At 36.3% G+C, this 15,427-nt stretch overlaps 1 protein-coding gene across 3 annotated transcripts in view; it reads right to left on the bottom strand.

Annotated features, from left to right (window-relative positions):
* The window catches only part of FSTL5 (follistatin like 5), a 781,763-nt gene that overhangs the window by 177,087 nt on the left and 589,249 nt on the right, over positions 1–15,427 (bottom strand). For all 3 annotated transcript variants that reach the window (XM_053216758.1, XM_053216759.1, XM_027068355.2), the window contains exon 8: positions 7,114–7,234. In XM_053216758.1, the coding sequence (XP_053072733.1) occupies positions 7,114–7,234 (121 nt within the window). The remainder of the gene's footprint in view (positions 1–7,113; positions 7,235–15,427) is intronic.

Raw genomic sequence — 15,427 nt, 5'->3', positions numbered from 1 at the left:
CTGATCTGATGCATGGCTGATCCCACCCCCTAAGAGACAGCCATTTCCCAAGAATACTGTGAACTTAGTTTCAAGTCAAAATTAAGGGAAGAAAGCTGGAGTATATGAGGAAGGAACACATATTCCCACTTCCCATTTCTCTAGGGAATAGCATTTCTAGAGCAGTAATTCTCCAGCTACATCATCTGAATCATCAGGAAGGTTTGTTAAAACACAGGTCACTCTCCCTCATGCACAGAACTTCTGATTTAGTACTCGTGGGTGCACCCTAAGAATCTGCATTTAAAACCCATTGCTGAAGGTGTTCGCCCAAGAACCACAGAGAATCACTGAGCCAGAGTAACCTTCAAGACTCTTCTTCCTCTCATCTTTTCATAAGTCATAGAAGAAGGAGGAGTGAGAAGGGGGAAGTAGGCCTCTTACCACCTGCTTTCTGGATCTTACTGCTTGCGGGAAGGTTTTATTCCCATCTGCACTTTGGCAATACAGAAAGTTTGGCAGGGAAGGCTGTCTGTGACTGGAGGAGGAAGTTCAAATCTATGATGTAAGAAGAAGCAGGCCACTGTTGCCCAGACCTAAGCCACTTTCTCTAAATAGCTTTGTCAGTAAAGAAGGTGATGCTTCCATATATACATCTGGCTCTAGTGTCTTTCTTTTAGAGTTTTCCAAACTTTGAAGGAGAAAAATGGGGTGTTCTATATAGACATCTTATAAAACCAGCAATATTGTGCAGACATTTCTGACATGAACAGGAAAAAAAAAATCCAATTGATATTATGTGTGAGGTTTTAAATAATAAGAACAAGAGAAATAACAGCATACATATGGGTCTACTGTGAATATGGACAAGCTTTTTGCCCAGAGGGTAGTGTAAACACTGAATGACTTTTAAAATTTCAAACATTCTGTATCATAAGCTGAAGATCTAAAGACGATTCGCTTTATGTAAAAAGAAAAAGAAAAGCATGAAATGAATTCCACTGGCAGAGTCAAGCTCCTTTGATTTATACATAATGTTTCTTCTGACAAGGACACAGAAGCACTCTCATATTTCAATAATCTAATTTTGCATTGTTTGAAAAGAAACAGGGCTATTGATAGACTTATTTGGCTTGCACCCTGGGATATTTAAATAGACTTTGCACTTCAAAAACACTCTTTCACAAATTCCAATAACTTGTGGTATTTTCAGAGCTTTTTATGGTAATCAATGATATATTTTATTTTTATTACTAATTAAAAGATTGTTCAGACAAATATGTTAAATTTTCTATGAAAACTTAATTTTCTAAAGGCCTTTTTAACCTTTTCTGAAAAGTGGATGAAGAATAGAAAATGAGTTAAACCAGTTTAGAGATTTATTGGATCTATAAATGTGCCATTTGGCTAATCTAATTTGCATTTTCTTGCACTTTCATTGTATTTTTCCAGTGCCACAGCTCATTTCCAACTATTCTTTTGGTATTGGTCTATAACAATATTCTGAGTGATCTCAAGTTTACTGTACTTATTTATACTCAAAATATATGTTTAAAGTTATTATCCCAAATATAAAACACCATAAAATCAAAGGAAAGCAAACCACCAAAAAGAGGAGAAATCACTTGTTTAGCAAATCACTTGTAGGGTTATTGTTTTATAGAGAATCTTACTATTTCTAAATAATTTTATAAAGTATCATTGTTCTATTACTGTTTTGCAAAATGTTTTGACAGACCATACATTTTTTTATAACAAAGATGGCTATTTACCTACCCAATATTTATTCTTCTTGTAAATAATTGAACTGTTAATTGTTGTGGATGTAAAACAAGAATGTCAAAGAAATATACTTTAATCTCTGCATTTAGAGAGGGTCAATGTAAGTTATTGTTTATGCTTCCATTGGTGTTATTTCAAAAGTGCTCTCTCTTGGGGCACCTGGGTGGCTCAGTCGGTTGAGCGTCCGACTTCGGCCCAGGTCACGATCCCACGCTTTGTGGGTCCGAGCCCCGCATCGGGCTCTGTGCTGACAGCTCAGAGCCTGGAGCCTGCTTCGGATTCTGTGTCTCCCTCTCTCTCTGCTCGCCCCTGCCCCCACTCTGTCTCTCTGTCTCCCAAAATAAACAAACATTAAAAAAATGAAAATAAAATGGCTAACATTTAAAAAAAAAAGTGCTCTCTCAGATGTTCTCTCAGGTGTTATTTTCCTTCTTCTTTCTTCCTTTTTCCTTGTACTATGAACATGATGATTGGAATTTCCACTGCCATTCGGAAAACATGGGATGACACTGAGAATGGAAACCATTTCTAACCACAATGGGGGAAGAATAGGATAATGATGACATTGTGGAGTAGCCATTTTGAAGCACCTCATCTGAACATTTTTTATGCATTAAAAAAACACACTGGTATCTTCTTTAAGCCCCTGTCATTTTGGTTCTCTGATATCATGCCTGAAGGTAATCTCTTACTGATATACATCTAATACATTTTCTACTTAGCTTCTTGGCCTCTTCAAATAGGTTTAAAAATTAAAGATGATCCTTGAAATGCACTTATTATCTTCCCTCATTGATAAAAATGCTGTAGAACAAGGTTTTGATCTACTCTTGTTGGTTTTGATGAATTAATATTATTCTTCCCTTTGTTTCTCCTTTTCAGCTAAGCCTGGAACTGGCAAGTTAGATTTAGAACAGCTAGCTCCCTAAACACCTATCAAACCTTAGTGATTCACACGTTCCTTTATATAAACTTGACCTAATTAAAAGTGTTTCTAATAAAGAGAAATTGCCATATGTCTTAAGCGAATGCTTTGAGTGGGGCACCTAGGTGGCTCAGTTGGTTAATCATCTGACTCTTGACTTCAGCTCAGGTCATGGTTCAGGGGATCAAATCCTATGTCAGGCTCTGCACTAACATTGCAGAGCCTGCTTGGGATTTTCTCTCTCTCCCTAGAGACTGACCCTTCCCAGTCTCTCTCTCTCTCTTTCAAAATAAATAAACATTAAAAAAAAAAAAAGAAAAGAAAATGGGGCCCATGGGTGGCTCAGCCCGTTAAGCTTCTGACCATGGCTCAGGTCATGATCTCTCAGTTCTGGAGTTCAAGCTTCGCATTGGGCTCTGTGCTGACAGCCCAGAGCCTGGCACCTGCTTTGGATTCTGTGTCTCCTTCTCTATCTCAGCCCCTCCCCCACTCACACTCTGTCTCTCTGTCTTTCTCAGAAATAAATAAACATTAAAAAAATTAAAAACAAATGCTTTAAGTGATGGTATTACATTTCATTCTCTCTAGTACCTCCTCCTGGTAGTATTTGATCAACTTGGAAACCCAGTCAGGGTTTCATTTCATTTCACATTTTTCATGCTTTCACTGCTTTCCTCATCTACCACTTTCCTTACCTTACCACTTATTCTCTGGTCCATCATTATAATCATTCTCTTGTAAACTTGTTTAGTTTCCTCATGCCTGTTTCTCTCCCAGTTACTCACCTGACAAAATAAAATGCAGGTTAAACCCAATTCCCTTCTTTCCAGGATTGCAAACTCACAGCTGACCACAACTGAAGGAAAACATACTAATATATATCACCTCGAGAACACTCAAAGATTTGCCAACATTCCAACTGCCGCCTGCCATTTCTATCACCCTCCTGCCCTGCAAGATAATTGTTTTCTATCTCTTCCTCTCTTCAAACTGAAACTCTCACAAACTCCTTGCTTTCAATAGTTGGTATTCCCGACTGCACTGAAAAAATCCAAGCAATGCAAAGAGGATTATTTCCTCATGCTCTCTCCCTGAGCATCTGTTCCCAAACAGTCTGTCTTGCTCAGTTTCAACAGATTAACTATTCATCTTCCAAAGACCAATCCTTCCATTTCTGTACTAATCACATCAACTTTTTAAAACCTTGACTACGGCAATTTTCCCTTTTTTCTCTTAAATGATCTGCTTTTCATCTTTTACCATATTATTCACATCAGCAGAAAAGATTACCATATCTGCAATTTTTATAAGTTCCCTCCCCCCTTTAACTCCACGTCACTCTCCAGCTACTGCAGAGTTCTCTCTGTTCACTTTCAACCAGTGTTCAGCAATAATAATATCATTTTCCCTTTTTCCAAACCCCATGCCTTCATAAAAACATTTATATGAAAGATTCTGAAACAGATTAAATGTAGTAGGAGGTAATAGAAAGAGATGGGTTTTACTCCCAGGTTCAGGGATCTGTGTTTCTAGAAGAGGGACAGCATTAGATCTCAGCGGCAGTCACTGCTAATATTGAATTCCTCTAAATTAATTCATAATATTGAGACTGATGGTCATGGCTCTATTGCTGAGACCTCATTGTTCCTTTATTCCGTTATTCCATCTTCAGAAAAACCTGATATCAGAGAGTAAGCAGTTCATTCACAGGAGGGGATGAAGTAGGGAAACTGCATTTCTCCAGTACTGCTCAGGGCGTATCTTGCGACATGAAAGCCTGCAGTTTGGCTCAAAGTCTTGTTCCTAGGCTTCCCAGCTGGAGCATGGCAAATGAGTAAAGTTGTCTGAGAAGTCTGCTTCAGACATCAATAAGCAGAAACTCCTAAAGAACAGTCATTTGGAATGATTCTCATGCCCGACCATGCATTACAATTACTAGGAAGCTTGACAAAATGCAGATTTCAAATCAACTTCCATAAAGTGCTGGTAGAGTCCAGCGTTCTACAATTTTGATAATTTTTTCATGTGATTCTGATACAGCTAGAACATGAACCATGCACTACTTTAGAAACTAGAAACCTGACCAGTTGGTCCTTAGACTGAGAGAGTGAGTATAGAAGAGAGAACTAATTGTTAGCCAAAACAAAACTGGAGAGTCTCCAACAAAACAAAGATAACAGCTCAGAGCATTTGTCTTGTCAAATAGGCCATTAGTTTGTAAACAATCACAACAAAGAGGGAGGAAAGTACCAGATTTGCAACAATAGCCATTTCCCCAGGAATGCAGCAATTAGATAGAGAACATCTCCTAGGCAGACTTGTTCTGTCCTCTCAAGATTGTATATCCTCAGGTAGATTGTATCCAAAGCCCAACTCCAAACATCTGGACCACTGGGAATAACATGCATAACCTCCCTTGTACCTTGTCTGCCCTCTTCACTGGCTTCCTTGAAGGTTGGTTTTCAAGCCTTGACCCACGTTAGTTACAACTGGGTTTACATTAGAAAGCAAGGCCTAGATCTGCTTCTGTTGAGTGCCCACAACAAACCATAAACTCTCCAATCTTTTCAAAGTTTTTGCCAATATTTTAAAATTGATTTCTCAGGACACACTTACAATCACAAGGTGTTCATTCTAAGTCTTCTTTTCTCCACTTGTTAACCTCAGCTACAAGGCTTAATCCTCAATAGGAGTATTTATACTCATTCTTAAAGTGACCCCATCAAGCTCAAATTTATGGCTTTTAATACAGTTTATGCACATTGATATTATATAAATATACAACTTGGGCTGATACCCTCCTCTGATCTCCAAACTTGCATACTAAAGACTTGATTTCCATTTAGAAATTGTATTGTCCAAAAATATATATATTAATTTCACTCAGTCTCCAAATGTGTTTCTTCTATATTCAGTTTATGTCACAAGGATATATGTAAATGTTTCAAATTTCTTGTTTTTTTTAACTCTCTTTTATATTTACATGCCATTCCTCAATATCACCAGATCTACTTTCAAAATATATTTCAAATTTAACCGCACTTTACCTTTTCATCATTAACACTATATTTTAAGCCACAATTATCTCTTCCCTAGACTATTAAAATAGTTTTTTTTAAACAGATCTCAGTGCTTCCAGTCATTTTAGAATAAATCAGAATATGCCACTTCACACACTAAATACTTAGAATGGGAATCCACATATTAAGTCCACAGGGTTCCACATGATCTGACCCCAGACTACCTCACCAAGCTCATATCTGCCACTCACCCTCTTAATTCAAACCAATCACACTAGCTGAAAAGCCCACTTAGTTTCTGTCTCCTTTTAGTAAATCATAAAGTAAATTAACATATATATCAGTATGGAAGTAAATTGGTATGAATTAATGTGTCATACATACCATCCTGTATCATCAATTGAACTAAATAGCTAAAACTTGAATTAAATTTTAAAAAAAGGCTCTGATTATAAGAATAATATCAGCTTACATGGCAAATGTCCAAAGTCATTTAGTTAATTATTAAAAGTATAACATTTGCTGAACATAAATAGCAGTTTGTTTGTTTTTAATTTTTTTTTCAACGTTTACTTATTTTTGGGACAGAGAGAGACAGAGAATGAACGGGAGAGGGGCAGAGAGAGAGGGAGACACAGAATCGGAAACAGGCTCCAGGCTCTGAGCCATCAGCCCAGAGCCCGACGCGGGGCTCGAACTCCCGGACCGCGAGATCGTGACCTGGCTGAAGTTGGATACTTAACCGACTGCGCCACCCAGGCGCCCCAAATAGCAGTTTTTTATATCATTAATAAGATCAACCAGATAATCTGATTAAAACTTTAACATGCTTAATATTTTGTTTCTAAAAGGTATATGGTTGCCTACCTGTTGATATTTAGAGCTTAAAAAGTAATTTAAATTTCTTATGCTTTAATTTTCCAATTAAAATGAGTTACTCTATAATATTTCAGAATGAGAAAAGTGGTATAAATTTATAACATTTATTCACTCAACCACCCCATTTTTAAAAATTTATTTATATTGAGAAAGAAAGAGAGCACAAGTCGAGGAGAAACACAGAGAGAGGGAGAGAAAGAATCCCAATCAGGCTCCACACTGTCAGCATAGAGCCCGATGAAGTGCTTGAACTGACGAACGATGAGATCATGACCTGAGTCGAAGTCAAGAGTTGGATGCTTAACTGACTGAGCCACCCAGGTGTACTGCACTTTTTTGTTTGTTTTGTTTGTTTTTCTTTCAATTAAAAGGTTTTACATTAACAATAATTCCCAAAAGAAAACAAAACAAAGCTTATACTTTGCCAAAAATCAAAGAAAATTGAAGATTTACCTTCCTAATCAACTGTGATATTCTTTGAATATATAGTGAAGCATAAAACAATAATAGCAACACCATATTTCTTACCATTTACTTGGAAGATGTGAGTCTGAAAGACTTGTTCATAACCATCTGCATAGCAGGTGTAATTGCCCATGTGAGTTGTGGTAACCTTAGTAATATACAAGGACCCATCATCTCCAAAGTCCTATAGAAATAAAATAAAATGAAACAAAATGAGCTGTTCATATTTAAAATGTATTTGAACAATTCACTTAAAAAATAAACGTGTACTCAGGAGCAAAGTAAATAGACTAAAGTATTGTTTTTAAATTATCAAAATATCACTGTTAGTCTTTATAGGGATGGAAGACCTATAATTATCATTTCTCAAGAAATGGTTTGTTTAAAACCATACAGAGTTTGTTTAAAACTCATACATACAGATTTTTAGTACTTATTTGAATTATATGAGTTTAGATATAAAGTCAATTTCCACATATTTTTTTTCTAATTTAGCTTACAGCAGTCTCCCCTTATCCATGGTCCTGTTTTCCCCAGTTTCAGTTACCCATGGTCAACCAGAGTCTGCAAGCAGATGATCCTCCTTATGTAACATCAGGAGGTCAGTAGTAGCCTCACACTAAATCACAATGTCTACATCATTCACCTTGCTTCATCTCATAACATGAGCATTTTATCATCTTACATTACAAGAAGTATGAGTATGGTACACTAAGATATTTTTAGAGAGACCATATTCACATAACTTTTATTATGGTATATTGTTATAATTTTTCTATTGTATTATTAGTTACTGCTGTTAACTCTTACTATGCCTAATTTATAAATTAAACTTTATCATAGGTATGTATGTATACGAAAAAACATAGTGTATATAGGGTTTGATACTATACAAAGTTTCAAGCAGCCACTGGGGGTCTTGGAACACAACCCCTGAGGCTGTCCATTTTTAATTAATAAATAGGTAAAATGACTTGTTTTTATTTGTAGCTAAAACAAATAGCTCTTAATTATATTCTTTACACTTATAATTGTCCATTAATTTTTATATCCTTTAGTTATATATTTACCCAGAAAAGAGATGATGAAAGCAGTATGGTCTCAGAGATAAAATTTATAGCTATATTGATAGAGTACAATTTTTTAAAGCCCAGAAACAATCAATAGAGTAGAGCAAAATAACCATACCATTTCAAAACTGTGGGGGCAAATGTATGACCATTTTGGAAAGAAGAAAGAAAAAACAAAATCTCACAGTGTTTGTCAAAATCGAATCTAAGAAGCACCTCTGGAACAGCAGAGTAAAGACCAGAAAATCTTTTCTTCCACAAAGGCAATGAATACTCTGCAGCAATCGTCAAAATCAACTTTTTCAGAAAGTTTATCTATTTGGAAATAGATAAAAAGGGCTTGCACCAAACTATAGAGCATTTACTCCAAAAAAGTAGTTGAATCTCAGTAAGAACAAAGAAATATGTGGCATCCCTCTCTCCACAGCTTCATGGATGCCTTGAACCACCAACTTTGTAATTCTGCTATCTGTGAAAACCATCATCCTAGCAGGCACCGGAGGGGGAAGAGCAGGCTAGGAGCTCTTCCAAGGTCCCATCCCAGAAAATTGTCACCATTTGACCTATCTAGCAGCCCTTTGGGAACTTCTATTTTTCTCACTTTGTTTGTTTGAGCAAGGCTTTGAGTCCTATCCCAAAGGTCTGTATTGAAAAGAAACAACAGCAATTGTTTAACATTACAGCTTCTTGTGAAGGAGATATTAATGGGGATAACAACAGGTGTACCAAACAAAATAATACAAAGTAAAAGAAACAAACAAAAACTTAAAGGGACATGGGAATGGGATGTCAAGAGAAGGATATGAACAAATCTACATATTTCTGGGAATTTAGAAGTCCATAAAAATGTGTAGGACTGTGTGCATGCCCACAAGAGATGTATTTTCTTACATTTTAGAATTAGGGAAAGAATCCCTAATCTCTCATCTCTGATTGATATTGAGGTCCCGTAAGGACAGAAAGTGAAGGCTAAGGCAGACTTGTAACTGCCTATGGGAGCATTCAGTTTATAGCAAAAAGCAGAAATATAGCCCCTTGGCCTAGTCTGGAAGACTTATTGATTCAATACATTTAATTAAATATCTGTTCAATCATTAGCTCACCACTACACTGAGCAAAGGTTTCAGTGGTTAAATATAGCAAACTCAAGGAGATTGGATACATTATACTTCATCAAAATTAACAACATGTGCTTCCCAAAGGATACTATCAAGAAAGTGAAAAGATCTCCAACAGAATGGAAGAAAATATTTGCAAATAATTTACCTCATAGGAGTTTGTATCCTCAATATATATATTTAAAAAAAACTGTTACAATTGAACAATAAAAGGGCAAACATTCCAATTAAAACAATGAGTAAACAATTTGAAGACATACCTATCAAAAAAGAATTACAAATGGGCAATATTCACATACAAATATAATCAGCATCATTAGTCATCAAATACAAATAAAATATTTTTTATTTACAAATACAAATAAAAACCACTATGAAATACCACTTCACACCTGCTAGGATGGCACAAAAATATAAATCAATCAATCAATCAATCAATCAGACAGTCAATAACAACCATTGAAGATGTGAGAAAATTGGAACCTTCCAACATTGTTGGTGGAAATATTAAACGGAATACCTAGTTGGGATAACAGTTTTGGCAGTTCCTCAAAAAGTTAAACAAAGAGTCTAATATGTCTAACAATTTCATTTGTAGGCATATACCCAAAAGAATAAAAATAAATAAAAATTTGTGCACAACTGTACATGAATGTTCATAGTAGCATTACTTGTATTAACCAAAAAGTGAAAACAATTCAAATACCTATCAATTCATGAGTGGATAAACACAAAATGATATGTCTATATGTAATAGAATATTACTTGGCTATAAAAAGGAATAAAGTACTGATACATATTATAAAATAAATGAATCTTGAAAACATTACACTAAGTCAAAAAAAAATGAAACACAAAAAGCTACAAATTGTATGAGTGTATTCATATGAAACGTCCAGAATGCCAAATCCATAGAGATAGAAAATGGCTACCAGGAGCTGAGCAGAAGGGGTGATAGGAAATGAGTGCTAATAGGTTGGATTCCTTTTTGGAATGATGAAGATATTCTAATCTTTGATAGTGATTATGGCAACACAATCTTTATTTACGTATTTATTTATTTTTGAGAGAGAGCCCATGCAAGAGCGAATGGGAGAGTGGCAAAGGGAGAGGGAGAGAGATAATCTTTAACAGGCTCCACACGCTCCACACATAGCAGGGAGCCCAACATGGTGCTCTATCTTTTTTTAATTTTTTTTTAATGTTTATTTATTTTTGAGACAGAGAGAGACAGAGCATGAGCAGGGAAGAAGCAGAGAGAGAGGGAGACACAGAATGTGAAGCAGGCTCCAGGCTCGGAGCTGTCAGCACAGAGCCCAACGTGGGGCTCGAACACATGGACTGTGAGATCATGACCTGAGCCAAGGTTGGACGCTTAACTGACTGAGCCACCCAGGCCCCCCTGGCGCTCTGTCTTACCACCATGAGATCAAGACCTGAGCCGAAATCAAGAGTCAGAGGCTTAACCCACTGTGCCCTACAGGTGCCCTATGGCAGTACAGTTTTGAGAATATACTAAGAGCCACTGAACTCCATATTTTTCAAAGGGGTTAAATTTATGGTATGACTATATTTCAAAGCTGTTACTAAAAGTAAGTTATATATGGAATACTTAAATATAAAATATATATGTTAAAATAAAACTATATATAATTTTAGCTAATATAATCTTTATTTACTTTAGGAGCTCCTGGGTCACTCAGTCAGTTAAGTTTCAGACTTTGGCTCAGGTCATGATCTTACCATCCGTGGGTTTGAGCCCTGCATCAGGCTTTGTGCCAACAGCTCAGAGCCTGGAACCTGCTTTGGATTCTGTGTCTCCCGGTCTCTCTGCCCTTTCCCTACTCATGCTCTGTCTCTCTCTCTCTCTCTCTCAAAAATAAAATAAAAACATAAAAAGAAAGAACCTTTAATTAGTATAAAAATTTAGAAATCAAAAAAAGTGGGGTGCCTGGCTGGCTCAGTTGGTTAAGTGTCCAGCTTTGGCTCAGGTCATGATCTGTGGTTCCAGCCACATGTCAGGCCTTTGTGTTGATAGCCCAGAGCCTGGAGCCTGCTTCGGATTCTGTGTTTCCCTCTCTCTCTGCCCCTCTGATGCTCATGCTCTGTCTCTCTCAAAAATAAATAAACATTAAAAAAGTAATAAAAAATAAATGTTTAGAAATCAAAGAATGACCAATATCCTTATGTAAAAAATAAACACTTCTGAATTACAAAACATGGTAAGCATTAAAAGAAAGAAAATGAACCTCAAGTTATCTATGCAAAATATACATAAAAATACATTTTAATCCTCATTTATGTAACAGTTATTATATGTCAGATACTGCTCTAAGTAATTGATAAATATTGATATATTTGGTCCATATAACAAGCCTATGAATCTGCTAAAGAGAATCTGTTAAATTCCTGCCTATTCCACGTTACAGCATAACCTGCCTATTCCACGTTATAGCAGGGGATATTAAAATGTTAAATAATCCCCTTAGTTTCTTTTGGCCCCTAATTAGTAGAACTAGCATTTGAAGCCAGGTAGGCTTACTCCAAGGCTGTGCTTTAAACCCCTCCACTATGCTGCCTTCCTTGTCAATCATCGATTGAACTAGAAATAAGGACAGGACAAGAGAACAAAAAAAAATTCAAGATAAAATGCCCCCAAAAAGGAAGTCAATTATACCGTTAAGTTTGAAAGGGCCAGATATATAGTGAGAGCACATATGGAAAAGGAAGAAGGAAAGCTGATAGATCTGAGGCTTAAGTCAAAAGACAAGAGTATTTAAATAAGTCAACAACTGTGTCTCTTCCTTTTCTCAGCAGCAGAAAAGGAGGATGACAAGAAGGGTGCTGTTGTACTCATTCTTCTCAGGATGCATCTGACAAATTTTCAACATCTTTTACTACAAATATTATTAAAGTGTTTTTTTATACGCGTGGTGATGATTAGGATTTACCCTTTAAGGATTGTTTACTGTTTCTTTCAACTTTTAACTTTGGAGTTTGCTACTTTTCATGTTAATTCCCCAATTTTTTAATGCATTGCTTATCTTGTAATTTTGTGTGGAATACTGTAGTTTGGATTTTTTTTTTTCATCCGTTACAGCAGCTTTATGAGAAGAAAGACTTTTTTTTCATTCTGATTTAAAATAAATATTTCCCAACATTTCTTTCTCATTTCCTAATGTTTGTAAAATTACATTTAATCCTTTAACATTTTATTTTTATTTTATTTTTATTTTTGTGAAGTAAGCAATCACCTTTACATTTTACCTAAACCGTAATTAACTGTGTCAGCAGCATTTGGTCGGGAAACTCCCTGGCCCATTAGTGATTTTTTTTTTAAAAATCCTTGTATTGTTAAAATATCATAGTACCCAGTGACTTACGAATATTCATACAGCAGTGCTCCAAAAACATACCTTGTATGTTTCTGACTTTCCCTATATTCAAACCATGTGCATTTCTTTTAAAAATAGATTCCCTATAACTGATTCTCATACAGATTGATTGCAATCAAGAAAATTACTATGAAGCTTTTGAATCTAGGCCCGAAAAGAATGAAAATGTACTCTCAGTCAAGAGAGAAAGAGACAGAGAGGAGACAGAAAGAGGGAGTGAGAGAAGGAAGAAGAATAAGAATGTGAACAAGGAAGAGAGGGTAGAAGAAGGGAAAAGGGAAAAATAAAGAGAAACAGTGGCAGGAAAGAAGGAAAAAAATATACTTTATGCTCTGGCAATCATACTATTTAGCTGAAAAATAATATTTCTTTAATAACTGCCAAATAAAATTAAACCCCTCTACATTATATAAGATTAATCATACCACATATCTATAGCTGCCAGGCGGAACTTTCATAAAGCTACAGGGGAAGGCTCAGGACCCGCACAATAAGAGAGGATTTGGAACTTGATCCTCAACAAGAAAGTCGCTGTGTGATACACATGTGTGATAAAACTCCTTGCATTACTGCAGGCTGCCTTCAAAAACACTGCTCACTCTGAGTGCAGGGCACTTTGGCTAGAGAATGGAAATGCCAAACATAAAGACAGAAGCTGTGATTCTGGTTAACACTAAGGCAGATAGTTGACATGCGGCAGGATAAAATGTGGGAAAGCCAAACTTCTGTAGAAATCAATTAATAATGGTTAGAGTTACAAAATATTTTGTGAAAGATTATGATCCAAAAGTAACAATTGATAACCTAATATATAAGAGTAGTATACCCAGTGTGCATAAGGTGACAGGGAGGCAGGGGGGCATGGTCCTGGAAGAAAGATTCATCCCAAGCAGAACAAATCACGGAGACCAAATCAGAACAGAAATGAATCCCTTCACTGAACAAGAATAGTTGGAAATAATTGTAAAAGCCCAAAGAATATTTGATATTTGTAATTATTTTTATATTTCTATATCCCAGACTGTCAATGGGTATTTTAAAGTATATTTTCAAACAATCTTTTTTAAATCTCCATAAAATCTGAAATAAACAACTTTTCCATGTATTGTTCTATATAGCTACCTAGAAAATATGACTCTTCCTTGTCTACTATAATTAAGACTCCTTCACCTAATGATGTGAAAACTATCTGAGAATATAACTTTGAGAATGTTTATTTAAAGTATCTTATTGCTATCTCTGTTACTCTGCAACATGAAATTGCTTTAACTTAGACTATTTTCTAAAATAGCATATGTGTGACTCCCTTCTAGTCTATATATCTTTATGTTTTTTCTCTTTCTTCTAAATGGAAGCAAAATCTTCCAGCTTCAATTTCTTTCAATATACAACTTTATAATCACCTTTTCAGACGGCTTTTCTATAAAAACAAGACTTTAATATTCCCTCATCACTTTGAGTAAGGCATGGATCTTTTCACTACACTAAAATTAACCCAATAAATATTTATTGAGCACTTAAATATGTCAGGCACTGTGCTAAATAATTTATATAAATTATAAAATTTCATCCTTTAAAAAAATCTTTTTTAAATGCCCTATTATTGACTCCATTTTATATACAAGAAAACTGAAGTATGCTGATGCTAAGTTTGAGGTCACCAGTTCTTATGGTCTGAATGTTTGTGTCCCCTTCCCAATTTATCTGTTGAAATCCTAATGCCCAATATGATGGTGTGAAGAGATGGGGCCTTAAGAGTGATTAAATCATGAAAGTGAAACCCTCATGAATAGGATTAGTGCTCTTTTAAAAGAGAGCCAACATAGACCCCTCACCCTTTCCACCACTTCAAGACACAGGGAGAAGCCACTTGCTATGAATCAGGAAGAGGGCTCTCAGCAGAATATTAATATGGTGTGGGGGATAAGCTTAGGAATCCCCGGGCTTACACCAATGGGTTAACAAGGCATAAAGAAATACAAAGTCATAAAATGCTCACACCTGAGTTTGGGTAAACCAGTTTGGCACTCAAGAATAGGGGGGTGCAAAGACACCCCTAGAATAGGGAGGTGCAAAGGTGCCAGGAATCGGGAGGTGCAAAGGCACCCCAAAACAGAGAGGGAGGCATAACCCTCAAAATAGAGATGGAGAGGCAAAGGCCTAAAATAGAAATGGTGCAAAGGTGCCAAATACACAGGTATATGAAATGAACAAGATTAGATATTCAGAGTGGAAGCACCCCCAATTTAGTACTGTAGCAGAAAAGCTGTTTTCACAGGAGTATAGGGCCAGGTTAGGTAAATTGGTGAATTAGACCATAGAGGGCTATGCTGCAGGCAAAGCAGTCAGCTGAGATGGTTAACAAAAGAAAAGGTGCCTTGTCAACCCTGAGGTTATTCCCGCTATCTGTCTCATCCCCTAGGCTAAGATAAACAGAGGTGCTGCCTCATGTGCGCTGTAAACAACCCTCCTCCAGACTGCCTGGTGCCTGGATTTTGCTTTGTATTAACCCAAATCCCTAACAACGAATATCCTCAAGACCCCCTTTCCCTCACATCCACAAGTTAATGTTCACAGATTCATTGTCCCTTTGTGCACACCCATCGCCATGCTTGTAAGCCTTCTGATCCTAATAAAATTGGGGCAAGGACCCTTATTCGGGGCTCTTGTCTTTTTCCTGGACATTAGCCATCTTCTCGCTTTAATCCTGCATCTGCTCTTTTGCTGGCCAAAAGAGAACTTTAGACTTAAAGTCTATGACAACATGGTAGTGCTTTAAACTTTGATTTCTCAG

Source organism: Acinonyx jubatus, chromosome B1 (genome assembly GCF_027475565.1).
Source record: "Acinonyx jubatus isolate Ajub_Pintada_27869175 chromosome B1, VMU_Ajub_asm_v1.0, whole genome shotgun sequence".
NCBI classification, from domain to species: domain Eukaryota; kingdom Metazoa; phylum Chordata; class Mammalia; order Carnivora; family Felidae; genus Acinonyx; species Acinonyx jubatus.
This window is presented reverse-complemented; position numbering and strand designations above follow the sequence as displayed.